Source organism: Necator americanus, chromosome X (genome assembly GCF_031761385.1).
Source record: "Necator americanus strain Aroian chromosome X, whole genome shotgun sequence".
Lineage (NCBI taxonomy): Eukaryota > Metazoa > Nematoda > Chromadorea > Rhabditida > Ancylostomatidae > Necator > Necator americanus.
This window is the reverse complement of record NC_087376.1, coordinates 20,119,446-20,146,893: the sequence shown is the minus strand read 5'-3', so window position 1 is coordinate 20,146,893 and position 27,448 is coordinate 20,119,446. Positions and strand designations below refer to the sequence as shown.

Genomic DNA, 27,448 nt, shown 5'->3' with positions numbered 1-27,448 from the left:
GCTGATACGACATTTGTCGTTTTTGACGTTTCTGACCTAAAATTGAGTACGCTCAACGACGAAGTTTCTTTTGAGAAGAATGTTCTCTGTGAAGTCGCTGAATTTCAGAAAAAAAGACACCTTGCCGTGGACGTGCTGCTAACCTTGAAACAGCTGGAAGCTAACAACTCCTGATCAAGTGGATCCAGTTGTTTCAAGGTTCAGCTGGAAGCTAACAACAGCTAAAGCTTCCAGCTGTTTCAAGGTTAAGGGATCAGCTGATCAGTGCTAAGTTTCCCGGTCCGGTAACAGACCTGTTCTTTTTGAAATTGTCTCAAAAAATATTATCCGCCGCCCATCTGCTCCTAACATCATTTGCAAGAGCGAAGGCGACTTCACACGGATTTTCAAAATGATGCAGCCCTGGATATGGACTTATATCCAATATAATTAAGAAGAGGTGACTGTCGTTCCGTCGCGTGTCAGGTCCATATGGTTAACTAATCAGTTGTGCAGTACTCCCCAGATTTGACATATATGCACTGATTTTTGTTGGAACGATAATACGTGAATAAGAGCACTGATAGTGCGCGGCTTCATATCCGTCAAGATGCAGATGGGGATCGCACTGATTACGAGATTGTTTCCTTCACACATGTCAGATATACGTGGGCACAAGAGACAGATCAACTACATCCTGCCAAAGAATGTCAAAAAAGCGTCGGTGATGGGACACGATCCTCTCGAATACGACCCCCCTCTCCCTTCAACTTTGCCAAATCAATATCAAGGCAAATGGAAATTCGGTAAAGTAAAAGTAAAGTAAAGCAAATAATAGGACAAAATGGGAAATAGAATAAATAGGTGCATAGGTCGAACAGAAGAACGACGAAACGAAAAAACGAAAAAAAAACCAACATTTTGTTTCGATGATGTAAAATGGGACCACGCAGGTCCGACAGCCCGGTGAGTAAAATTGTTGCAAAAGAGTTAGTAGCTTGGAACTAATTCTAAAAACTAAGCAATTCAATTACACAGTTTTTGAACAGTTTAAAAGTGGATTTAATAGAATTTACGACCAAAAAAAATCAGATTCTGGCCAAATTACTTGGTTGCTGAAGGTCGTAACTTCGTGATAAGAGGATTTAGAGAAATACTACTTTGGGAGACTTTTTTTTTGTTCTACAAAATAGTCACACTGTTGTTTTTTGAGACCTTCTAGATCCTTTGAAATGTAGAAAGGAAAATGTCGTTTTTCCCATCTTCTTCCCATCAAAAATTTGGCAAAATGGCGAAGCCTTGGAAAACGCTTGATGAAGATTTGGTTTTATTGAGTTTTTAAGCCTTAAAAACTCCGAGTTTTTAAGACTTTATTCAAGATCATACACTTTTTAGCGCGAGCGAAAATTGGGATTTTGGCAAGTTTTCCCATTCCAGAGAAATTGGGCGGAGTTTCAAAAGATCACCCGTATATTCGGATAGAGGGACTTAGAATAGCCTCATATGCAAGACTTCTCCTCTTCGAGCCATCGGGTTCTCTCAGATCTCTCAATCTTTAGGGAAAAATCCACAAAAAGTCGAACATTTTGAAATATTTTCACCATCTAAATTCCAAAAAAACTAGGGAGGTCGCAAAAAAAAACAGCACTATAAATATTGGGGCATAGGGCCTAGGGCCTATTGTAGGACAAACCTTCCTCTATGAAATGTCATCCAAAGTATTTCATTAGGTGCTCCTATTCCGAAGTTAATCGCGATCTTCTAGACTTAACAATGTGCACAGAATCTGAGCTTTTTTGGTGATTAAATTCAATTTCATCAAAGTTCAAACACCTGAAAACTATGTATCATTGAACCCCTCATCTTTTAGAAGTGATTTCAAGTTTCTAGCTCTTTCAAAAAATCTGCCTCAGTCGGGTGTCGAACCTGTACAGCACGTTGTGCATTTTCAAAACAAAATGTTGGGTCTTCTATGTTATGTAATTATTTAATACTAATTAATATTTTGTCGTGGTTACCATGTCATCCTCAATTCACTAGTTCCCACCGCAAACCCCCTCACGACCCCCAGTGGAGAAATCCAATCACACACTTGACCTGGCCACGTTCTTGGACGCTTACAAGTCCATTGACCTGGATTCGAAGCCATCGCTTTCGAAGAAAGTGGGGAACAAGAGGCTCTTGAGGCCGCAGAAACTCGTTTCTGCAGGTCAACAGCAGTTTTTGCGGAGAACAAGGAGTGCTGTGATATAGCCCAGAATAAAGCCCTGCTACCAGATGGAATGGTGGAGTTCTTAGAGTAGCGCTTCACGGAAATCCCAAAGCACTTCTATTTCTGGTAGGTAAAGAGCTCCCGAGTGTGGATAGAACGATATGAAAACGCAGGCAAAAGCTGCGGAGCATCGGTGGCATGCGCTTTGTAAGCCCACAGGAAGAGGACTGGTTCGCAAAACTGGAATTGGACTTGAACTAGACTGAAAACTTAAGCCCCTCGAAGAGGTACGAACTGTTGAAAGTATCCTCACACAAAATTTTGTTTAAGCAGATAGACAGATATTTGGCGGATGACAGATTTTCTGGAAAATCATTGCGGTAAGCTGCTTGATTTTGTCTGTTTGCAGTTTCGGAGTAACATCGCCTGTACATTCGTACTTGGCGAATTGATCCCACCTATTTCTGAATGACTTTGGCGAGCTTTTAAGGAGGAGCTATGGAACATCCTTCTTCTCTAGTGGGTTCTCCCAGCAGTTGCGGAATCGGAAGCATCTCGCGAAATAAATGATACAGCTCTTCTTGACAAAAATTCTACAGCTGTCTCAATCTTAACATCTCTGGACTGGATGTGGACAATGTGCCAGTCGACTATGACAGCCCCCGAATGGCTGGGAAGTCATCCAGTAGGCCAGTGCTATTCCATCGTCCACTTGGTAAAGGCAAGATTTTTGTGTACATGACTATATATCACTTTGTCCTGACTGTTGAAAATGTTCTAAATATAGCTTGGATAGATATCACCCCCAAACTTCTGCTTTCAATTTAGTCGTAGGTGATCAAAACCGTACGTCGTGCATGAAACTCCATTCAAAAAATCAAACGAACTGAGATAAGTGGACATCAGTAAGTGGAAAGAAGTTCCCGTGGCTCTAAAGAGTCTCTTGAGGCAATTCTTTTTCTTTCCTTTTTTCTAATTTCTCTTTGGAAGACAAAAGGTCAATACGTGAATATTTCTGGTGTCTGATCATCAATTCAAAAAATACTCTCCAAATGCTACCCATCATTGAAAATGGAGGTCGCGTTGACGAAGCAGGCTTGTACCAATAAATTTTTTCTCTGACCTCTGTCCAAGACTTTGAAACTGAAAATACTCAATCACATACCACCAGATATTGATACGACATCGATCGGCATGACTAGGAGCAAACTCTAATCTCAGCATTGATGAAATTAACTAATGAATGCCCTCCATCTCAAAGACTGCATGCATAGTAATACCTTTGCGCAGCCTTGACGTACACAATGGGTTATGCAACGGCACACGTATTATTATCATACAATTCCTACAGAGTCCTACACTGTGAACACGCCATGGAAGTAAGCGCCTTGTTGTTTCCTCGAATAGACCTACGTTATTCAACAGACTTGCCTTTATTTTTCAAAAGGCAAAAATTTTCAAAGCGGTGAAAATTCCCAGTGACCGCATGCAAGCCACAAGGGCAATCATATCGTTCAATTGGTTCATCACCTACAAACGTAAAGAGGTATGAATCCCAAATTGCAGTTTTCAAAACTATAGAAGTGCATGGAAGTCACTTGTATCACCTGTGCTCCCAGTTGTTAATAGATTTGCTCGAGCGGGCACCAATAATACTTCCATTTGTCCCGATCGTGCGCAAGGGTTGCCCAGTGGCTTCTGTTCTTCGAGGGACTTGAAGAGCATCGCATTTTTCTTCGAAAGACAACGTAAAAAGATCTGACCGTTGCGCCGGCGGTTTTCTTGCGGTGCGTTTGATGTCGCGTGGTATCCAGTTGCTTACGGCTCTGGTCCAACGATTGTCGTTAAAACGCATCACGTGTCTGCCCCACCTAATTTTACTTTCCTTGGCATATGCGTCAGTGTCTCTGATCTTCCATCGGTGACGTACAAGTGAACTTCACATTCATTCTTTGAAGCGGGATATTCCTAGTATCACCCTTTCAATTGCGCCTTCTATGACGCTAATCCCATTTTTCTCCTCCTTGCGACACGCCCAGGTTTCTGAAGCGTAGGTCAAAGGAGGAATAACGGTGATGTTGAATAGGTGAGCACGTAGCCGGATGTTCTTAGTCCTCTTCACTACATCCTCAATGCTATTATATGCTCCCCAAGCCGCTCGTTTTCTTCTGCTCAGCTCGAAGGTCAGGACGTTCATCACGTTAATTTCCTTACATAGATATACATGACATTCAGATGTTCGTTCCGTGGAGAGTGAATGGAGCATCAAAAACCCATCCGTCCCTTATGAACATCGTCTGGTCCAGGTTCAGCTAGAGACATATCTTTCTACACGTTTCATTCAATTCGACCAGCACTCGTTGCACTTTACCTATCATGCTTGATGTTATCAAAAAGATCTCATCAGCAACGCGTGAATGGTCTAAGCCGGCCATCAACTTTCACTCCCACGTTATACCATTCTAATCCTCGCATCGCGTCCTCAAGAGTGGCGCTGAATATTTTGGATGAGATTGTGTCAGCCTGAAGAAGCCCCCTCTTCACGTCGATAGTGACGTTACTGTAGAATAGGGAAATTTTGGTCGTGAAGTTACTGTACAACTCTCGAAGTACACCTTTATTTACTCAGTAAGGACACCTTGGTTGTCCAAGGCCTTCACGACCAGATCCGTCTCGACTGAGTCAAAAGCCTCATTTAAGTCGACAAAGGTGAGAAATAGCGGCATTTCTTTTCTACTCTTGCGTTACATCGATGAAACACTGTAGATCACACCATACCCCGCCGGAACCGGTTGCCATACTATTTTTTCCCTTCCTTCAGAAGGTGAGCAAGCAAATGGGCATGGCTGTGGGAAAGATAGAAGTCGTGGATGATTTGCTCCATTCCCCTTCTCGATGCAGTGGTTGTCCCCTTCCGGTTCAGAAGAGCAGTCATCCCCGTCTTGCGACTGGCGAAGTCCTGACGGGCATGGCGGATGCTCTCTCCCGCCTCTGCAGCTTCACCCAATATTTTGGCTCTTCTCTCTTTGAGGTCTTCGTTTATAGCCTCTCTGCAAAGCTTTGCGAGCTCGGACATGAGCTTTTATTTGCCTGCGGCTCGTGCAGCTACACGCTGGAGTTTCAGCTCTAGATGGTCGTTTTTGAACTCTGAGCATTCCTCGTACAGTCATGAAGGTGTTCAACGAGCCGATCGAACTCCTCGCCGATGCTTTCTATTGCGGAATCTTCACAAGAGCTAGCGTAGCAAAAAGATCCCAGTTAATGATAGTTCTTCTAGGTAGAACTTCTCCAGGTCCGTATAGAAAGCTTCGGCTTCTTCTTCTTCTTAGAGCGTAAGCGACGAAAATAGTCAAAGCTGACACTGAACCATCTTCTTGTCCGCAGACGTCCGATTCGGGTGGTAAGTTGTTCGAAAGTCTTTTTTTTTTGCCATACTCGTGTTGACAAGGACGCCAACTCATCTACTATCGCTTGTTCTTAAGAACAGTTTTTCTCCACTTTCATATACGGCGTTCAGTGAGCGGTGTCGTCTCGTCTCGGTCACTCCGATGACGTCGTACTTAAATTTCCTGGCTTATATCATCAAATCTTCAATTACCACACTAGATTCAAGCGTGCGTCTGTTATAAGTATAGATCGGGGGAACGATCAAGAGGTATCCGTATGATGTGCCGCCGCGTATCCGGGAGGCAAATGAGCGTCAACTGCGCCGTGCATCTCCTGATACCGTCATAATCGCTACAGTAGCCGATTGCTCCTCATGTGCTACGTCTTCCTAACGCCCCGCCCACGCCACCCTCCCCACCCATTTTGCCGCGTCTGCCGCTCGTACGACGAGTTTTTTTTCGCCGAGCCTGCAGCTCTTATGATGTGCTTTTAGAATCGAACGAAAAGAACAGTGCCTGGTATTAGATGTTGTTCGAAGGTCTACATAAATTGTGCTTGTAAGTTAATATAAAAGAAGGAAAGAATGAAATAGGTTTGTATAAGTGATATGGCATTTAGAAATGCGAGTGAAAATGGAATTATCCCGTTTCGACTTGTTAGGTGGGAAACACTCATCCATCTCTGGGAATGCAAGAGATGTTTCAAAAAATGTCCCACTGATCGGTGTTATGCTATATTCTTCACTTTTTTTCGCTTTCTAAGGATTCCTTTTTGCTTATCTAGCTGGGTAAAACTGGCATCCAACGATTAACGAGACGCGAATAATGCCTCGCAGACATACACTGTACCAAAAGGTATATCTCGAAGACACGAACGCCTCTGTTCGCCATTAATACACCTAACCTGTCATATTGATCTAATGCAGAGAACAGATAGAAATGAAGCGGTAAAACGCTGTTGAAAGAACTTTGAAGAACCATACAAAGTTCTATTACATAAAGCTGTATAAAACGTACAAGCAAGTGCTGAAATATTTGACATGCGTTCTATATAAACATTATATCTATGTAAAATTTTGAAAAGGTAAAATGTAGAAAGAAGTTTAAAGAATGTATACAAAGTAATAAGCACATAAAGTTGACGTACCTATAGCTGCTTCAGTTGTAAATTGAACACGAATTCGTTGAATAACATCGTGACAAACATGTATTTATGCACTACGAGTTTACACAGAAGAGTTAGGGGGTGAAATGCGTGAAATTATGAGATGTGTGAAAATATATGCATGTTATTCTTTTCCCTGCAACATCTTTTTAAGATAATCATTGCTTATGTGAAGTTATATTGAATAGAAGGATCTACTTCTTCTCTTTTATTTCCAATAATATGCGTTTAGTTTACTATGTCCGAACACCAGAACACCAGAAGTTTTTATACACCAGAATTTGCTGCGTCAATTCGTTTTTCACTTCCCACCCTTCGAAATTCGCAGTAGCCGCCGGCGCGAGCATCGCGCGCGGCGTTGATTAGAGAGCAATAGGTAGGCGGGGTATAGGTAGTCTCAGGGGGTTGTGGAGGATGTCTAGGTGGTGGTGTGGCAGCCGTAATCACGCGGAGGTGCGCGGTGCTGAAGGGAGGACAGGAGCGGTCAGCCGGTTTTCACGGGTACCTCTTGTCCCGCACCGTATAGATCGTCATCCTAGTAAGTTTCCGTTATGGCAGCCTACATGACTGCTGCAACTCAGTCCATCCTGGCACTACCGTACCACGCTTTCCTCCGGAATCAAGAGACTCTTTTTATTACTGTGAAATGCATATGATTTTAAAACTCATGGGTAGGTCATGGGCCACTAGTCCTGTGAGTTCTTGCGAGAACAGTCACTTGATTGGAGGCTTTCGGCCGAACCGAAGTACGGAATACTATGTTATTGAGAGTCGATCCTAGCACAGCAGAAACAAGGAGTCCATCCCTCGAATCCACCTACATCTCAAGGCAGGCACAAGATCGCTTTTGGTCCGCGATTAGCCCCTTATCCGTCATTTAAGGACGCGCCACGTAGCCTCGAGACTAGCCGGCTTTGATCCGCCGGCTGTATCTGAATATATTGAAAAGGTAACGACGAACGTGACTCACCTAGAAGAGTCTCATAAATCAGGAGATCCTCCCATTTAGAAGAAGTAGAAAAAGACCGACTTCACCTTATCATACCTATGGATATTAATACACACCTTTGGGGAGTATCCTGTTGTACGAATCGCAAATTGCGACTAGCAGAACTCTGTTAGTGCTTTGGATGAATTATGAAAGTTCAGCATGAACAGAATGGAGGAGCAAACAGCCGCGACCAAAGAGTGGAGTCCGAACAGAGCAAGATCTAACGATCTTTGCTGGTTCCTATCTAGGATGTCGATGTCACATGCAAATCGCACCTTAATAACTATAAGCGAAGAAATTCTACCATATGGTGGCCTGATAACAACATAACATCCTCGGCGAAATTTTTGCTGAGGCAAGCGTTGTGGTTCTGCTCTATTTATGTAACTTGTTACAGCTGAGGTATTTGAGGGAGATGCAGTGCGACTGGACCTTTTTCCAGGCTCCGGCGAAGGCAACTGCATTGAAACTACAGCGAAATACAAACAGCAATCGCAGTTCACTCCTTCTGACAAGTTGATTCCATGATTCCAGTAAACAAAGTCAAAGGTCCAGATTTATTTGTATTTTCACTATTTGTTTTTAGCATCACTGATAAAAAAGAGACTAGCATGATGGCGGAATACGGTCCCGTCGGAAACGACCTTCATACCACCCCTTCTTAGCGAAATCGAATTGTAAGGAAGAAAGGCGCACAGATCAAAGAGAGGCAGCAGAAGGATCTTGCGGATTCGATTCACTGCTGAACAGAACTTAGCAAATGAGGAAAAACTTAAAACTGCACCAAAAAGATGAATAATTCAATATACATAATTTGTACGTAGATTTAATAAAAATTGACGGCCAGAGCTACTACACTGTGTAAATATTGCTTGGTTTAGCAGATCGTTAACAACTTCGTGATAAAAGCTCTACAAAACGCTTGACTTAGTATTTTTGGGTTAAAAGTAACCCAAATAGGAAATTAGCATTTTTTTCCGTCTGTATCGGAACTGCGATAGCGGAAATCCTCGCCAACAAACTGCAAACCGACTTTTACATCAAGTATGAGCTTAGTAATTAGACATTATTTAAAACCACGCACTTTTTCACGCTTCAACAGAGATCTGAATTTTGGCAAATTTTCCATCTATAGGCAAAAAAAAAAACTAGGGATCCCACAGAATACTAATCTGATCATTTTGTAATAACATACCTTCAGCAAAACACATTGAAAAGGGTTTCTCAGCGTGTTCTTCTCGCAAAGTTATAGATCTAACAAAATTCACACATTTCTAGCAATTATTTTAATGAAATTCAAGTGTAAATTGTTCAGAACTGTGCAGTATTGAGTAACTAATCTTTTAGATGCAGTACTAGTCTTTTTTTTCCTCTGCAAATATTTGGACCCAGTGGGAATCGAACCCTCGAGGTCCTTGTGTCATTTTTGTGGAACATAAGCTCTGTCCTCGATTTTTTTTTTCTCTTCCCCCCAACAACCACCTGTTGGGAAAAATCCCAACTTACGCTTGGCTTGTTTATCCTGGACAGAGCCAAAACTATTGGTTACGCATGTCAAATGTGATGATGGTATGATCTCTCTATCCTTCCTTAAATAACGAAATAACAATAGGAAACGCGAACTTATCAATCAAAGACGACAATGAAATTTCGCCAGTTCGATTACTCGCTGTACCAATTTTTTTGCGAAAGAAAAGAAGAGGAAAGCATTTATAACCGTACCTAAAGGATGAATAACTCTATATTACACCTCTATATAATTTATATACGGACCTAATAACATTTAATGGGCGAAAAAACTGAAATTGAGTGAGCATTGCCAGGTTTTGATGATCGTTAATGTCTGTTGTGTTGTTATCTTGTTGTTGCGTAATATATGTTTTAATGATCGTTTGTGAGAAGAAAACTTTGAGAATTACTTCTGACATAATCTCACGACAAATTTTGCGGAATAAGTTCGGTTCAACAAAACAGTTGGACTGCTGTTTTTGGGACCTAGTTCTTTGGAATTTAAATGTAATTTTTAAAATTTTTATCAATCAAGATTAATCAAGATTATCAATTTATTAAGAAGAGGAAATCACCTGGAAAAGAGAAACAATGCACATGGTTTTTAGATCATATATCCTAATGGAAAGACGATTTTTTTAACGTGGTGCTGTTCTCCTGGAATGGTACAATTTGCTACTGCTGGTCCAGACTTTTGATCCATGAAAAAGTGCATGATTTTGGATAATGTCATTAACTCTGTTATATTTTAATAGGAGCAGTTCGGTTCCAAGTATGTTGTGATTGGAATTTTTTTTCATCAGAAGCCGAATTTTTAAAGATTTTCCAAAAATTGAGCAGACACGAATGGGAAAAAACGTCCTTCATAACATCTGATTTATTTTACCAAAAAAGCACGTCCTATCTCAATAAAAACAGAGGTCCCAAAAAGTAATAATTTTGTGAACGATTTTGCAGAGCAAGTTCTCTTCGATAGAATACGTTCAAAAGTACTCCTCTTCTTACAAAGTTATGGAAGATCTTCTAAACATAAAGTATTTATACCTTCGTCCCATAAAAGAACACCCGCCCTTGTTTGACTAACCCTCCTTGAACTTAAGTTGCGCATATCATGCTATATAATAATAGTCCGTGTGTGTTAATTTGACGCCGGTGGACCCACCCCATTTCACAGCTGTGTGTGTGTGTGTGTGTGTGTGTGTGTGTGTGTGTGTGTGTGTGTGTGTGTGTGTGTGTGTGTGTGTGTGTGTGTGTGTGTGTGTGTGTGTGTGTGTGTGTGTGTGTGTGTGTGTGTGTGTGTGTGTGTGTGTGTGTGTGTGTGTGTGTGTGTGTGTGTGTGTGTGTGTGTGTGTGTGTGTGTGTGTGTGTGTGTGTGTGTGTGTGTGTGTGTGTGTGTGTGTGTGTGTGTGTGTGTGTGTGTGTGTGTGTGTGTGTGTGTGTGTGTGTGTGTGTGTGTGTGTGTGTGTGTGTGTGTGTGTGTGTGTGTGTGTGTGTGTGTGTGTGTGTGTGTGTGTGTGTGTGTGTGTGTGTGTGTGTGTGTGTGTGTGTGTGTGTGTGTGTGTGTGTGTGTGTGTGTGTGTGTGTGTGTGTGTGTGTGTGTGTGTGTGTGTGTGTGTGTGTGTGTGTGTGTGTGTGTGTGTGTGTGTGTGTGTGTGTGTGTGTGTGTGTGTGTGTGTGTGTGTGTGTGTGTGTGTGTGTGTGTGTGTGTGTGTGTGTGTGTGTGTGTGTGTGTGTGTGTGTGTGTGTGTGTGTGTGTGTGTGTGTGTGTGTGTGTGTGTGTGTGTGTGTGTGTGTGTGTGTGTGTGTGTGTGTGTGTGTGTGTGTGTGTGTGTGTGTGTGTGTGTGTGTGTGTGTGTGTGTGTGTGTGTGTGTGTGTGTGTGTGTGTGTGTGTGTGTGTGTGTGTGTGTGTGTGTGTGTGTGTGTGTGTGTGTGTGTGTGTGTGTGTGTGTGTGTGTGTGTGTGTGTGTGTGTGTGTGTGTGTGTGTGTGTGTGTGTCCCATGGCGTCGGAATGGTGCGCCGGTACATTGTAGTCAACAGTTTACGCGATCTGACGTAGAACGTTATTTTTATCACTACTATAGTGATATTCGCGTCATTTCATGTTAGCACATCATTGTGTGCTAGTAGTTGTGAGCGGAGGAAACTCATACATCGAATAGTATTTTCAAATTGTGGAGGTTTCAGAGAATCAGGTTTCAGAGACATAGATGTAAAATCAAGTTTGATTGTTCTCCAAATATAGTACTGACGCGTTTAGGAAGAAAATAATGAAATCTCTCATCTGTGCCCAAATTTTTGGGGGAAAAAGGAGAAGAAAGCTTTGACAGAAGAGCAAAACAATTATAATTTTACAAAAACGTCACTTATTATTAGTCACTTCTTATTGATCGGTGAAGGCGAGTGAAGCGAACACTACAAAAAGTCTGAAATCAGGATTTAGCCGAACGGTTTAGACTGGATTTCATATGAGACATGAATCGAAACACTTAGATAGGCTGGTGAAGGGAACGTACACATAGAGGAGCGTTCTAACGTACCTCGTAAGAAAGAAAGCGATTCCCATGCCATTCTTTTACGATGATTAGGTAGAACAACCCCGGATTCCGCAATCTACAACACTATCACTAACTTTCCCCACTGATTCCCCCACCACGTCAAATTCGTTGTATGTTGCCTTTAATAGCAAAGACCAGAATTATTGTTCTAGATTACTTGCTACTACTTCGACGGAAACAGTATGGAAGCCGAACTACACAACAGCGTGAGTAGAAGCGTGAACATCCCAAAGTTTTTGGGCATTTTAACACTGTCAAATAAAATGAAATAATCATTCAGTGTTTGACTCGCGAAGTACCGCTGTCGCTGCCATAATGAAGCGTCCGATGGGTAAATGTAGTTGAAGGGGCACTGAACGCTGCTCTAATTGAACTGTACCCGAACTACACCTACAGAGTGCAAAAAAAAAACTGGAGCACAAAATTCGTTCTTGACTGTCCATCGCAAATTGTGGAGAAACCACCACTAAGGAAATTTTTGGTTTCGTTGAAAGTACAGTAGTGTTGGTCATACATGATATGACTCAGCTATTCACTTCTGCTTAGAAAGTGTGATAAAGTAAAAGCAGTAGTAGTTTCAGCTCTTTTTTTTTTCTTAATAGTTTCATCTTACATGTCATTGGCCCTCGAAGACCATTGCTTAGCTTTTAAAGTTCCCGGCTGACTCAGCTGTTAACTTCCTGTGATGACCTGTCGAATGGTGAACCATCGCCTTCTCAAAAGCTTCTCATATGAAGAAGCAAATTGTCATTTAAGAACATTTTGTGCTCCATGTACGTTTTTGCGCTCAAAAGTGCAGTTCAGTTAGAGCAGTGTTGAGTGTCTTTCTGAAGTTATTGGCAATAATTTCTTCTAAGAAACTGAATTCACGAAAAAGGCTTAAAACATACTTTTAGTACTAGACAAAGACATGATGGTTGCCGAAAATAAACCGGAGACCCAACTTACTTTAGTTGCTTCTTACTCAACTCAGCATGGCACTGACAGAACAGTTCCAGTAAAATGAGAATATTGAGGGACAGCATTACGACTTGTTAGAAGATAGAAGTAAAGCAAAACGATTGCTCACAATCGCATCAAGAACCGGAAGAGCTCCATCTAAAAACAGTGTTCCATTTGAAATCTGGCACCTGGAGTAACATTACATACAAGTAATAATAATAAATAATGACAATAATTATATATTATAATAATAACAATAACAATAACAGAAATAATGAAGCAAGCAATAATTAAAGAGTAACTGTGGACTACTTTTCTTAAACAAAACTTGGACCGTTATCAGTCTTTATTCTGGCTAATTATTTATTTCGGCACATGCTCTCACACACACACACACACACACACACACACACACACACACACACACACACACACACACACACACACACACACACACACACACACACACACACACACACACACACACACACACACACACACACACACACACACACACACACACACACACACACACACACACACACACACACACACACACACACACACACACACACACACACACACACACACACACACACACACACACACACACACACACACACACACACACACACACACACACACACACACACACACACACACACACACACACACACACACACACACACACACACACACACACACACACACACACACACACACACACACACACACACACACACACACACACACACACACACACACACACACACACACACACACACACACACACACACACACACACACACACACACACACACACACACACACACACACACACACACACACACACACACACACACACACACACACACACACACACACACACACACACACACACACACACACACACACACACACACACACACACACACAAGCACACACACACGCACACACACACACACACACACGCACACACACGCACACACACACACACACACACACACACACACACACACACACACACACACACACACACACACACACACACACACACAAAGCTATGAAATGGGGTGGGTCGGGTCCTACAGCGTCGATTCGGTGCGCCGGCGTCGTGGAGCTGCTTCTTTCAGAGATGAAATTTCAAAAAAGATAAAATAAGAAGATGAAGATGATGATTATGTCGGGTTTCTCCCACATAGGCTATAGTCGGGTCGAAACGAGCTCAAGCTCGGTGCAATTGCATGAACCGATGCATACTGGCTGAGATCGGAATGGAGGTATCGCTAACTTCTCGCAATACAGCGATGAGTTGGTTGCGCTAATGAAAATAAAAGCCACTACAGTATGGGCGCAGAGGGTGCGTGTAGAGAGGGTCCCAGCGGAATTTCGAGCATGCCTCGGCCAAGCCTCGTCAGAGGTATTAGTGATGGTGCGTATCCTAAATATATTCACTTTCGTTGGCACCTAAGTAGTTGACTCTGCTTACCTATCGCTAATCATACGCTGCATCACCGGCTAGGATTTAATTCGCTGTCTACCAAATTGTTTTGGAGAATCAGACACATCCACTGCAATTTTGTGATGTAAGGTGAACTTATAATCGTACAAGAAGCAAGAGAAATTCTCACGTGAAATATGAGATAAGGATGTATCTAATAGCTTCAAATTACATATAAAATTTTTTGTTAAAACAGAACATTGCAGCTTTCAAAAGTAACGGTAATGGGAACTATTGTTGTCCTGCAACTCTCAAGCTTTTTTGTAGTCTTATTTACACAAAAGACCTACAGAGGGACCTTCTGACTTCATGGAACTTACAGGAAGAAAAGTTCAAATTAGATAAGATTTCTTTCTTACTTATTTTCTGGAAGTAATATAAAGAAAAACTGACTCCCTTTCTGTATTAGAACACCATATGAAATCCCATGTACTTCTATCTGACTCTATTATTCTTTGACTTATTCGGTAACTTCGACAACCCACACCGCTCTTCTCTGCATATTTCCTTGCAAGTGCACAGTTCTTTGCGTCTCTATGGCCAGAAGGGCTTAGACGGTTGTCTGCGTTTCTATGAACGACTGGAGCGTGACCTCGTCGAGGTATGTTCGCGTACCCGCCGGGATATCCACTGGGTACGTTATGTCTCATAGGGATTTGCGGAGAAGCCGCCGGGACCCTCTTTACCGTACCCCGGGCGCAGATTTTGTTTCGGCAGTTTCGTTGCAGTACACCATGTTGGAGCACAGCAACCTTTCCATTCATTATTGTGAGACCTTATCCTGCCATGTTTTTGCTTTTCACCTTGCGTAATTATTTCAGATCCGCATCTACTCGTTATCCAATGCAATACAAAAGGTAAGTACAGCAAAACTGACTTCCTGCAACACTAATCTGAGCATATATGCGATAGTCGGACCCGATGCTCCGACCCTCTTCACTTTTGGATGGTTGGAGGAGGGACCTCCTCACCTTTGGACGGTGTGCAAAAGAACCCCCTTACCGTCACTTCTGGACGATTGGCGAAGAGATCCTCGCCACTTGAGCCTCATCCCACGAGCTAGACCCTCTTCAAATCAAGAGGGTCTGTCTCCTCCTTATCGCACCTATGGATCTGAGGATAGATTTGCTTAGAACTTCAATTCTTGAGCACGGATATCCAAGGGGTGAGAGTTCAAAATGAGTCGTCCTCCAAAAATCGGTTCGAGTACTTTCATGAAGAACAAACAGTTCTTGTAACTAGAGTCTTCATGAAGGGAGCTTATTTTATGCATTTACATCGCAATTGAGAATATAAGGGAGCAATAATATAATGAATGGCCAGGCAAACAGCATCACATTCACTTCTACTTTTTGCGTGCAAACCGATAGGGTGCATGTTGCAGGGTGTACTTTGCTAGATGAAAAGCAGCTTCTTCATTTGATATTGAAGTATCCCTCATGTGCAGCCTCATATACTAGCTCGTAATCATGAATGTACTTCATCTCCTACTTGTTTCGTTTTGAAGGTTTGTGAAACACTCACTATGGAGGACAGCGGATGTAACTACTGGACATGTTCTGATGTTTGTGAAATATAAAATTAAACAGAAACTTATTCAAAAAAATGGTAGTGGTGCAAGTTAAGAAAATAGTGAAGAGACGAATGAAAAAGCTTCAATTGTGTTTGGAAGAAGTTAACTATGTGTTTAGTATCAGTAATTTATTGGAAACATGGAAACACGGATTCTCTTGAAAAGGTTTCATAAAGGAGGATGTGCCTAAAACTCGAATTTGTTTTAATTCAGAAAACAATAAATTCCAACTACTTTTGAAGTCATCATCATACCGACGATGGTCACCTATGGTGACCTCACTGCGACTCAAGCAGTTATGGGCCTGGCCCGCTTATAGCAGCACCCGATTGATATGTGTTAGCTATACTTCGCCTCCGTTGCTCACGAGTAGTCGTCTGGTTGTGGTAATTCACTGAACCTGCTAGTTACACATCGGAACGATACAGGCCAAGATCCCAAGAGTTTCTGTACCCTACACATTTTTGTGCATCGGTTAAAATAAATCCGCATCTCCCGCGTCAAAAAGTGATATCTTTGGCCTCTGGAGAAAGAGACTATCTCATTGAGCAACTTACACGGTCAAACCAAAGACTGTGAATCATATTAGATTCATCCCAGTGATTGGGCAAAGTCGTTCCCTTACAAACGTAACTGGAACGCAGATCACTGTCAGGAAACGGTTGATCACACCTCTATCAAAGTTACAGTAGGTCAAGCGAAGTTTATCGCATTGGCTCGTGGATAAAGAAAAAAATGGCACTGCATTTTCACAAAACGCCAATAGTTCTCAGCGCAGCGAAGTTGAAAACGTTAGTGCCCCACTATAGGGAATACACTAAACAAACAGTATACAATAGTTGACGAAGAAGCATACCAGAAATGCCGATCACCCATAGCACTGTTGCAAATAAGCATAAGGCAAATTAAAGAGGCGAAAGAAAACCTCCAAGAATTATACAACGAGGTTAGAGATGAATACAAACAAACGACCTTACGTTCACGTTAACACCATGCCTCGATAGATAGGATAGGATAGATAGATAGGATAGGATAGGATAGATAGGATAGGATAGGATAGATAGGATAGGATAGGATAGGATAGATAGGATAGGATAGGATAGATAGGATAGAATAGGATAGATAGGATAGGATAGGATAGATAGGATAGGATAGGATAGATAGGATAGGATAGGATAGGATAGATAGGATAGGATAGGATAGATAGGATAGGATAGGATAGATAGGATAGGATAGGATAGATAGGATAGATAGATAGATTTAGCACGTTTAGCCAATATTGGAGGTATTATTGACAACATAGCAATACTGGTTAGAGCAAGAGATGTTCGCGTGATAGTGTACTGCGCACCTTTCAGCCCCAGTTCGTAGTAGTTCGTAATCTTAAACATAGCAATACTGAGTGAAGGGAAAGATCAACATCTCACCTTCGAAAGATACTTTCCAGCTATGTTCTGATGGCCATTGTGGAACGTTCAATGAGGTCACAAAGAACCTTGCATACACATTACCGATATCTCCTCGCAACGATCAAGTAAAGGTTGCACACAAAATGCTAGGCAACCACAGCATGGAGAAACTTGAGACAACATGCCATCGACCAGACTTCTGTGATCATCACTACCTTCTCTCAAAAGCTTTTCTAGGCAACCTTCACTGTTGGCCTGCAGGGGCAATCGCTACCTTAACAGTAGTGCTTTGTATTTTTGCCGTGATTCTGACTATTTTAGTCTGATCAATGCACAAACTCAAGCCTGCTAACAAAGCCAAACCATTGGAACAACTACCCATGATTATTACACGACACGATCGTAGTAACTGCACTAACGTATTCATTCCTGCACCACTTCCATATGCTGGTCTGACTGCAGTAATTTTAGCTACCGTTCTCATGAGTGCGAGTGCAAGTCAGCACGGATACATGCGGCACTCAGCGAACCTCATTTACAATGAGCAAAACAAGTGTTTCTATCAGTACAATGAGGAACTCCTATTTAAGCGCCTTATCTCCAAAATTTGCATACAAACCAACCACTCGAAGCAAACGCTTGAGTTCATAAGGATCACCAAAAAAAAAGCCAATGAAAATGACTTGCTCCAAGGTCCTGGAATTCTTCACAAAAGAGATTGAAGTACAAATATACCACGTTGAAGGATATGCACAAGCTGGGTCATGCGTTGACAGTAAGTGTCACACAATGCCATCTAACGAAACTGTCCACGAAAATGGGGAAGGATACGAAGGTTCTGTTGATGAGACCATACGAGACGAACAAGTCAACATCACTGTGATATCCTTACAAAACCTAACGATCACAGTAATCAATCAACGGTATGCTATCTCCTCTCCGATATGCTTATCTTACATACTTATCTATACACTTAGGTACTTAAATGGACCGCCTTCACTGGACGTGCGGGCCCTTCCATCTCTTCCACTCGTTTCGTTTCCTCGCTACTGTCATCCAAGATGTTGTCAAGTTTGGTGAGTGACGTTGACGAGGTCCTTGAGCCGTATCCAGCTGAGCTCTCAGCTGGTCCATCCGCGTAGCGAACACGTCACCCCACCTCGTTGGCGGTCTCCCTCGAGGGCGTTTAGCATCTCTTGGTACCCACCCTAGCGTTTTTTTAGCCCATCTATCATCGATTCTTCTCACAATGTGACCGGCCCATCTATGCTTTGCTTTCCATATATATATTCCGCAGGATCGCGAAGACAGGAGATTCCTCTTAAGTCGGAGCTGCGAAGACCGGCTAGGTGTTGTATGTGCTCCGGTTAACCATCAGAACATCATCTCTCAAGGACTCTGTGGGTAGTAATTAGCTTCTTAAACGTGGCAGCGGTGTCCGTCCACATCTTCGCTGCGTAAATGAGTGCTGGAAGAACTGTCGAGTCGAACAGATGGGCACGAAGATTTCGGTCCGTAGCTTCCCTGACGGGTGCGAATGCTGCTCATGTTGCTCTCATTCTTCTATTCAGTTCTTCCTTCAAGTTTTCAATGTTCACAGAACGTTCGAAGTATACGTATAACAAAGTTTCCACGATTTGGGAGCCTTCAAGTTGTACTCCGTCCTCGCAGTAGGCGTTCTTCATAAACTGTGTCTTCTTCCTGTTTATTCGCAGTTCTGTTTTCTTCCCTACTTCGTTCAATTCGTTGAGCATCGTTTCTGCTTCATTGGTACTGCTCGAAAAGAGAACGAAGTCATCCGCAAAAAGAAGGTTCGAAAGAAATCTTCCATCAACACGTATGCCTCTTTCTTTCCAGGAAAGTGATTTCATTATCCATTGCAATGCAGCCGTGAACAGCTTCGACGATATAGTATCGCCTTGTCGTATCCCCTTTCCAATGGGTATGGTGAGAGGGCGGTGGAAAAGCTGTGTCTTAGTCTTACTGGTGCATCGATCGTGACAATTGGCTAATTTCCTCACATATGACGCACCTTGATCGACCAGCGCTGACAGTATTGCATTCGTTTCTACGCTGTGGGAGGCTTTCTCATAGTCGACGAAGGTTAAAAAAGGGGCAGGCGGTATTCCCGGCAAACCTCTATGACCTTCGACACGGTCTGGATTTCGGTCATGCAGCTGACAAGATCCAGCTTGTTCTTAAGGGTGGGCTTAATCCAGTATCCTAGATATGCGCTTGAGAATTATCTTGGTTAATACTTTGTACAAGGCGCTCAGTATGCATAGCGGACGGTAGTTCCAAGAGTTCTTTACCTTTCTTGTGAATGAGAACGCTTTGCGAGGATTTCCACCGGATTCATGCTCTTGATAGCGACTCGTACTTCCGAAAGGAGAATCTGTGGTAGACCTTCTGTGGGAGAAGAAAGTGAGAATCGGTGGTGGAGTGGGGATGATCGGGCTTGACACAGGAGTTGATGAACGGAAAAGGTTCGAGTAGAACCTCTCCGTAATGATTTCCATCTCACGACAAGAACACGTGCGAGTCCGAATTCGCTCAGGAAGGCTGCTAGCGTAATATCATATTCGCGGGGATCCCTGCGGCACTTCTTCAGACTCCTTCTTCTTTGTGCTGCTTCCAGAATCTTCGTCTGATTCTATTTCGAAAGATCCTTCTGCAACGCTTTCCTGCAGCTAGTGTTGCTACTAACCGCTCAATGTGCGATGAATTTGGATCAAACCTCAAAGTCCTTCTTCTTTCCAACAATTCCTTGGTGGTCTTCGAAATTCGATCCAAGTTTGTCGTGCGCGGCTTCGAGGCACATTCAGCACAGGGTCGTAATCCTCAGAGCAGCATTTCGTAGTCCACGTTTGGGTCCTCCTCGATGTGCCAGTCACCTTGGGATAAGGAATGTTCGAGTACGCAATCGTCGTAGACGACTTCTTTTCTCCTTCGTGGCCGATAGCAGATGTTCTTTTCCATCGTGTGGCTAAGTCGTATTTTCGCAAGAAGGAGACGGTGATCAGAACCACTGCAAAAGGATGGTACTAAAGAGATGTCAAGTAGACCCCACCTCCTGTTGGTGAGTATGTGGTCAATCTCCGCACAAGTGGCGCCATTGGGCGATTCCCATGTCCATCGACGATGATCTTTCTTCATGAAAAGAGAGCTTCCATGAAAGAGACGAGCGGCGGACAACAGCCCGGCGAGACGATTGCCATTTGCATTCCGGTTCTCTAGTCCAAATCTTCCAATCCTGTATTCCTCTTCTGTGGCCTTTCCTAGTTTTGCGTTAAAGTCTTCGACAACGAATTTGTAAAAGGACCTCGTTGCAGACTACTTCCTCCAGCTCCTCGTAAAACGCGTCCAATTCGGAATCATCAGCTGCTGATGTTGGTGAATAGCAGTTGATGAGACTGATGGGTTTTTGGCGCAGAAAGCAGAGGCAAAGAATGGACAGACGAGGTGACAGGATCACGAGAGAATCAACAAGATCGACAGATGGGTGCACAACAGCACCAACACCGCCTACATTTCGCGACGGAATCTTCTCTCCATGAATGAAGAGTGTACCGTCATTCATCTGTCGTGCGTAGCTCCTTCTCCACTTGGTCTCTTGCAAAGCAATCACGTGAATCAGGGAGCCACCTTGCGACATTTTGTCAAGACAATGGTGAATCATAGCAGTAGTTTACTCTTACCTAGGCTTCCGATACCAAGAAGTCGGAATGTCGGATGTGTCGAACTCCTTCTCAGCTTGGGAGACCCTGCCGGAGGACGAACCTCCGCTGTGCATCGCAGTTCGACGCCCAGAGTCACCTCCACGCCACTATGAGGCGGTAAACCGTTGTGGAGGTTTGCTTATCTAGCTGGGTAGAACTCCATCATTCAACAACTAAAGAGGCGCAAATAATGCCTCGCAGGCATACATTGTATCTAAACGTATATCTCGAAAATACAAAGGTCTCTGTTCGCCACTAATACGCCTAACCTGTCATATTGATTTTATGCAGAGAATAGATAGAAATGAAGCGATAAAACGCTGTTGAAAGAAGTTTGAAGAACCTTAAAAAGTTTTATTATATAAAACTGCATAAAACGTACAAGCAGGTGTTGAAATATTTGACATGCGCTTTATATAAACATATATATGCAAAATTTTGAAAGGTAAAATGTAGAAAGGAGTTTAAAGAATTATACAAAGTAATAAGGACATAAAGTTACTGGGTGTATAGTTGCTGCAGTTGAAAGTTGAACACGAATTCGTTGAATGGTTTCGAGACAAACATATACTTATGCATTGCTAGTTTATATAGAGGAGTTAGGGCGTGAAATGTGTTAAACTATAAGATTTTTAAAAATATGTGCATGTTATTCTTTTCCCTGGAGCGATAATCTTTACTTATGTAAAGTTGCATTGGATAGAAGGATCTACTTCTTCTCTTTTATTTCCAATAATATGCGCTTAGTTGACTATACCGGTACCGGTACATCAGAATTAGGTGCGTCAAATCGTTTTTCATTCCTCTCCCTTCAAAATTCGCAGTATACACCGCTTTGTCGCGCGCAGCGTTCATTAGAGAGCAATAAGGAGGCGGGGTGTAGATGATCTCAGGTGCTGAAGGGAGGACAAGAGCGGTCAGCCGTGTACCTCTTGTCCCGCGCACGTGAAAAGGAACTCACTTCGCAGCTTCGATAGCCACGAATGAAATGAAGGGAAACGTCTGACTTCGCTTGTTTGTTTGTTTTTTGTATAAACACAGTGAATCCCTCCTCAAACCCTTATAGGGAGTATTAGATCATCAGACACAGATGATGAATCTGTGGTCACCAGAATCTTATAAATTACTTTTCCATGTTGAAGATGACCAGACTCTTAGGTATGAGTAAAAAAATTCAATCGTGAAGGATCCAGTAAATAATCTCCAAACTACGCGCGTTAACGCTACTTTAGTCCCTGATACACTTGTCGCGATGCCAACAAAAAAAAATAAACTTCAAAAATCTTTTAGCAAGAGAATGGAAAAAAATCTTTTGGCAAGAAAATGGAAACAAATGTGCCTACTCTGTGCTGAGGATTTTCCCTTCTGAATATCATATAGGCTGCAAGTGTTAACGATTTTGGAGAAAATGTAGTTGGGAGGGAGGGCACTCGGTGTTGCCCTTATTCGCTGGACTCCCCCTGGATGCTTTTTCTTACTTTTTTCTCTTAGTAACTCTTTAGCATACATGTCGTAAATCCTCTAAGAGTAATGCTTAGGTCTTAGGGCCCCGACTGATTTAGTTATTTACTTCCAGAAAGAAGCACACGACTAAGTGCCTCTCCCCAACTACATTTTACCCAATATTATTGCCTCAGCATAAAGAAAACAAGGAGAACTACATCTGAAAGAGACAAGACGAAATCCACAAGCGAAGAAGTCAACATAGGTACTGATATTTATTAACAGCTAACGTTTCGGCGTTTTAGCCTTCGTCAGAGCCTGGAAAAATCAAAGCCATTAGTGATTTATTCTCTCAAGCGCCTGGTAACGCAATGACGAAGGCGAAAACGCCGAAACGTTAGCTGTTAGTAAATATCAACACCAATCTTGTCCATATCTCAAGCAAATCAATAAAAAAAAACAACGTGTTCCCAAGATTCGAGGACAGTCGAACATGGGCAATTCGAAGAAGTCAACATTTGCGAGACTGAATGGCGTCGAATATGTTGTTACTTATGTAGGCCACACGCCACGAAGGAACTTACGGCATAGTGAAGTAATATATTCTCTTTTTGGAAGAACTGCCAAGGCTTAGATACGTGTGCGTCAGAGTGCAACAAGCAGTACATCCGTGTCATTCTAGACATCACCGCTTTCCAGCACCGTCAAAGGGCTAAAGTGAGCCGTGGTTGATACGTTCGGTGTACATCCAATGAAGTTATAATATCGCAGGTAATCACATGCATTGAAGGATATAATGTACATTCCAAGGAAATGTATGTATTTTCCGTCCGCATGTACTGTCCTCATAAAAGGACCGTGCATGCAGACGAACTAAACGAGCGTATAAGAGACCAACAAGTGGACAAATATCAAAGAAACCATGAGAAAAAACCTACATGACAAACACGTGAAAACGTGAGAGCCGTGGAAATGCTGCCTGCAGAGTTCACAGCTGCGCGGGCGGCTGTTTGGTGGTTATTGAGCGCCCATCGCTCCCTCAATAACCACCAAACAGCCGGCCGAGCGAGCGACGCCGCCCGCGCGGCTATGAACTCTGTGGGCAGCCAAAGCAAAGCCAGACAAGCGTATAGAAGTCACACGGTCCCATCCAAATCTAATTAAACGGCTGCGCGGGCGGTCGCGTAGCGGCAAGCCAGCTCTTATGTACTGCGGCTCCATCGCATGCATGAGAGCCTGTGATTGCGAGAATTCATCGTGAAGGCTCGAAGATAGAAGGCTTCTAACTTCCATCAAAGCAACGAAAGGAATCTTCTTTCTACTACTTGTGAGTTCGACAACAGAGCAGATCTCCACATTTGAAAATGGTGGTAGTATGAAACAAAAGAATGCTTCTAAAACTAGCTAGCATAAGAGCATAGAAATTACCAATACTTGCTCATGTTATGTTATGCTTGTTCATGGAAAATGTTGAAAAAAGGATATCGGTGCTAAGAACCAGAGGAAAGCTCGAGAATCTTTCAGAGTCTTCATCTCTGCTGCCTGTTCTCATGTATTTAAATTCTCATGATTAATTTTTGTGAACCTTCACAGAGCGTACGACTTGACTGGTGTTTAACATTGAAATCATAATACTAATTCATTTATGTATGTTTTTCAGATATTATATGATGACCACTTTAAATAAGTTTTGCTTTATATTTGGGTTAACGTCCACTATCTTTTTCATTCAGCTTGTTTTAGATTGTTCATCCGCGAATCATATCGACCGCAAGAGACAGGGTGCGGGACAAGAGGTACACGTGAAAACCGGCTGACCGCTGTTGTCCTCCCTTCAGCACCGCACTCCTCCGCCTAATTACGGCTGCCACTCCACCAGGTAGACATCCACGACCGCCTGAGATCACCTACACCCCGCCTCCCTATTGCTCTCTGATCAACGCGGCGCGCGACGTTCGCGCCTCGACGAAGCGGTGGATACTGCGAATTTTGAAGGGACGGAAGTGAGAAACGAATTGACGCAGCAAATTCTGATGTATGGATATAGTAAAGTAAGCGTATGTTATTGGGAATAAAAGAGAAGTAGCAGGTCTAATATATCTGTAGCAGAGCTGTAGCAGATCCAATGTAACTTTACGTAAGTAAAAACTATCTCAAAAACATGCTCCAGGGAAAAATAACATGCATATATTTTCACACATCTCATAATTTAACACATTTCATGCCCTAAGTCTTCTATATAAACTAGCGGTGCATAAGTATGTGTTTGTCACGATGCCATTCAACGAATTCGTGTTCAACTTTTAACTGCAGCAGCTATAATAACAGCAACTTTATGCGCTTATTACTTTGTATACATTCTTTAAACTCCTTTCTTCATTTTATCTTTTCAAAATTTTACTTAGATATAATGTTTATATAAAGCGCATGTCAAATATGTCAATACTTGCTTGTACGTTTTATACAGTTTTATATAATAGAACTTTGTATGGTTCTTCAAACTTCCTTCAACAGCGTTTTATCGCTTCATTTCTATCTATTCTCTGCATAAAATCAATATGACAGGTTAGGTGTATTAGTGGCAAACAGAGGCGTTCTTGTCTTCGAGATATACCTTTAGGTACAGTGTATGTCTGCGAGGCATTATTCGCGTCTCGTTAATCGTTGGATGCCAGCTAGATCAGCTAGATAAGCAAAAAGAAATCCTTACAAAGGGAAAAAAAAGTAAAGAATATAGCATAACACCGATCAGTGGGACATTTTTTGAAACATCTCTTGCATTCACAGAGATGGATGAGTGTTTTCCACCTAACAAGTCGAAACGGGATAATTTCATTTTCACTCGCATTTCTAAATGCCATATCACTTATACAAACCTATTTCATTCTTTCCTTCTTTTATATTAACCTACAAGCACACTATGTAGACCTTCGAACAACATCTAATACTAGGTACTTTCCTTTCCGTTCGATTTTAAAAGCGCATCATAAGAGTTGTAGACGCGACGAAAAAAAATCGTCGTAAAAGCGATAGATGCGGCGAGATGGGAAGGGAGAGTGGCGTGGGCGGGGCATCTTGAAGACGTAGCACGAGAGGAGCAATCAGGCTACTGTAGCAATTATGACGGCATCAGGAGATTAACGACGCTCATTATCCTCCTGGATATGCGGCGGCACATCATACGAGTACCTCTTGACCGTCCTCCATAAAAGTATATCAAGCAAGCAAACAACTTTTAGATGTAGCAAAAGGAGAATGCTGAAAGTTGCAGAAGTAAGAGTTACCTAACCCCCAAGTCCTAAGTTTCAGTGACCTACAATATAGTGTGCAAACTATTAGGTGGACGTTAGTAGCTATCGAGTACACATATGCTATCTTTGCTCACAGAGAAAGTACTAGAAGCAATAACTTAATGAAGCTGTGCTAGGTAACAGTAAACAACAGAATTGGTCATGCTCCTCTATTCACTTTTCAAGTTCTAAACTCTTTTCATTCAAATCAGAACGAATTTCCACACATGCCTTTAACAAAGGGTAGCTCCAATTCCGCTAAAAACCCGGAAACGCCGTAGAACTCGCCACCATCCAGCGCGGTCCAAACCTACTAATCCGGCTGCCGCGCGACCACCCGCGGAGGTATCCTATTAGGCGTCGAATATATTGTGAAGTGTGCATGGTACACACAGGAACATACGCCATCTAAAACAATATTCTCTGATTTTGGTTAATTACCTACTTACTTGGCAGATGTCATCGCCTGACGCTTTTTTCCCGCATCTTCGCCGAGGTGTGCCGTCCTTGAACACAGCTCTGCCGAACCTTCTTGATCTTCTGCGAGAGCTTGCACAGAATCAATCCATTCGTCGCTATTCCATATTCTGCGAAACCTTACGTCTCGCCTGAACTGCCTATCCACGACGAGTGTCCTCGGGTCCTCTTCCATCACCTCAGTCCAGAACTTCCGTTTTCGGCCAGCTGTCTTCTTCCAGCTCGAACCCGACAAACTCCACAGAACTCGTTGAACAAGGCGATCTGCCGGTCTCTTTAACATATGACCAAAGAAGCGAAGAAGATTTACTTTAGCCAATTTCGATGGCCGTGCAAGATGTTGACATCTTCCACGTGTCATACGACGGTATACCACATCAATTTCTGCGTAAAGATCTTCATTGTGGCATACCCTAGGTCAAAAGTAGCCAAGTAGCCGTCTAGGCAGCATTCGTTCCGTGCAATCAAGCCTCTTCATCACCGTAGATGGTGCCGCCCAAATCTCCGATTCGTACATCATGATGGGGCGAATTGCGGATAGGTAGACTCGCAGCCGTTGCTCTTCAGCGTGCAGCCCAAGTAACAGAACTCATCGACGAATTCTATCGGTTGTCTGTCCACCCTGATTCTCGTTCGAGGTCTCGAAGAGATCCACATCTGCTTGCATTTATTAGGGCGTAGAAGTAGTCCATAGGCTGCAGCCAGCTTCGATACAAGGTTGACAACATGTTGAAGTTTCGTACTGCTTTCCGCGAATATAACAACATCGTCTGCGTACGCGAGAATGGTCAAGGGGCGTCCTGATGGCGCTAGGATGGCAGGACACTGACTTACTGTTTTTCGCATAATGTCGTCAGTGGCGAAATTGAACTGGAAGGGTCCTGCCACTGCCCCTTGTCTTACTCCAGTTACTGCCTCAGACGGTGTTGTACATCCGGCTGGTGTTCGAACTGCAGCAGTTGTTCGCTGATTCAGGTCATCAAGCAGGCGAACGAACTTTCCTGGTACTCCAAAGGCGCGGAGCGCGTTGAGAAGCCGGCCTCGGTGAGGAGAGTGGAACGCGGCTTCAAAGTCCAGAAACGCTAGTTGCATTGGCTTCGAATACCGAAAACGCAAGCCAGCTTGCTCGTCGCGCGTTGTTTCTTCGCAATTTTTAATGAGTCGGTCTAGGATAATGCGCTCCAATACCTTGTACATAACACGAGATTCTTCGATAATTCCTGGTGTACGTGACGGATAGCTTCTTGTGGAGGGGAATTATGATAGCGTGTCTCCACGAATCAGATATCCTCCCG

General features: G+C 42.9%; 8 protein-coding genes across 11 annotated transcripts in view; 2 read left to right on the top strand and 6 right to left on the bottom strand.

The window, feature by feature from the left end:
* Nucleotides 1–12,824, bottom strand: part of RB195_024351 (uncharacterized protein) — a gene marked incomplete at both ends in the record, with an annotated part of 82,117 nt that extends 69,293 nt beyond the window's left edge. For both annotated transcript variants that reach the window (XM_064212087.1, XM_064212090.1), the window contains one exon: nt 12,748–12,824. In XM_064212087.1, coding sequence (XP_064067968.1) covers nt 12,748–12,824 — 77 coding nt within the window. The remainder of the gene's footprint in view (nt 1–12,747) is intronic.
* Nucleotides 4,992–5,267, bottom strand: RB195_024352 (uncharacterized protein; the record flags this gene model as incomplete). Its single annotated transcript, XM_064212093.1, has 1 exon — nt 4,992–5,267. The coding sequence occupies one exon, from the start codon at nt 5,265–5,267 to the stop codon at nt 4,992–4,994; it is 276 nt and encodes a 91-aa protein (XP_064067970.1).
* Nucleotides 12,825–17,553: 4,729 nt separating the features above from the next.
* Nucleotides 17,554–19,236, top strand: RB195_024350 (uncharacterized protein; the record flags this gene model as incomplete). Its single annotated transcript, XM_064212086.1, has 4 exons — nt 17,554–17,722; nt 17,970–18,147; nt 18,202–18,300; nt 19,113–19,236. 4 exons carry the CDS (start codon nt 17,554–17,556, stop codon nt 19,234–19,236), a joined length of 570 nt encoding a protein of 189 aa, XP_064067967.1.
* On the bottom strand, nt 18,769–19,743 carry RB195_024349 (uncharacterized protein; the record flags this gene model as incomplete). Its single annotated transcript, XM_064212085.1, has 2 exons — nt 18,769–19,401; nt 19,537–19,743. 2 exons carry the CDS (start codon nt 19,741–19,743, stop codon nt 18,769–18,771), a joined length of 840 nt encoding a protein of 279 aa, XP_064067966.1.
* Nucleotides 19,744–20,065: 322 nt separating this feature from the next.
* Nucleotides 20,066–20,879, bottom strand: RB195_024348 (uncharacterized protein; the record flags this gene model as incomplete). Of its 2 annotated transcripts, XM_064212084.1 has the most annotated exons (2): nt 20,066–20,497; nt 20,547–20,879. In XM_064212084.1, 2 exons carry the CDS (start codon nt 20,877–20,879, stop codon nt 20,066–20,068), a joined length of 765 nt encoding a protein of 254 aa, XP_064067964.1. The 2 variants fall into 2 exon arrangements, with proteins under 2 accessions (XP_064067964.1, XP_064067965.1); XM_064212083.1 differs by lacking the exon at nt 20,066–20,497 and having other exon boundaries at nt 20,514–20,879.
* Nucleotides 20,880–20,949: 70 nt separating this feature from the next.
* On the top strand, nt 20,950–22,787 carry RB195_024347 (uncharacterized protein; the record flags this gene model as incomplete). Its single annotated transcript, XM_064212082.1, has 2 exons — nt 20,950–21,060; nt 22,692–22,787. The coding sequence occupies 2 exons, from the start codon at nt 20,950–20,952 to the stop codon at nt 22,785–22,787; spliced, it is 207 nt and encodes a 68-aa protein (XP_064067963.1).
* A 284-nt stretch (nt 22,788–23,071) lies between these two features.
* Nucleotides 23,072–26,514, bottom strand: RB195_024346 (uncharacterized protein; the record flags this gene model as incomplete). 2 transcript variants are annotated; one of them, XM_064212081.1, is made up of 3 exons in its annotated part: nt 23,072–23,098; nt 23,325–23,424; nt 26,126–26,514. In XM_064212081.1, 3 exons carry the CDS (start codon nt 26,512–26,514, stop codon nt 23,072–23,074), a joined length of 516 nt encoding a protein of 171 aa, XP_064067961.1. The 2 variants fall into 2 exon arrangements, with proteins under 2 accessions (XP_064067961.1, XP_064067962.1); XM_064212080.1 differs by lacking the exons at nt 23,072–23,098; nt 23,325–23,424 and having other exon boundaries at nt 26,122–26,514.
* A 155-nt stretch (nt 26,515–26,669) lies between these two features.
* Nucleotides 26,670–27,350, bottom strand: RB195_024345 (uncharacterized protein; the record flags this gene model as incomplete). The annotated part of the gene is made up of 1 exon (XM_064212079.1): nt 26,670–27,350. One exon carries the CDS (start codon nt 27,348–27,350, stop codon nt 26,670–26,672), a length of 681 nt encoding a protein of 226 aa, XP_064067960.1.
* Between the last annotated feature and the right edge of the window lie 98 nt (nt 27,351–27,448).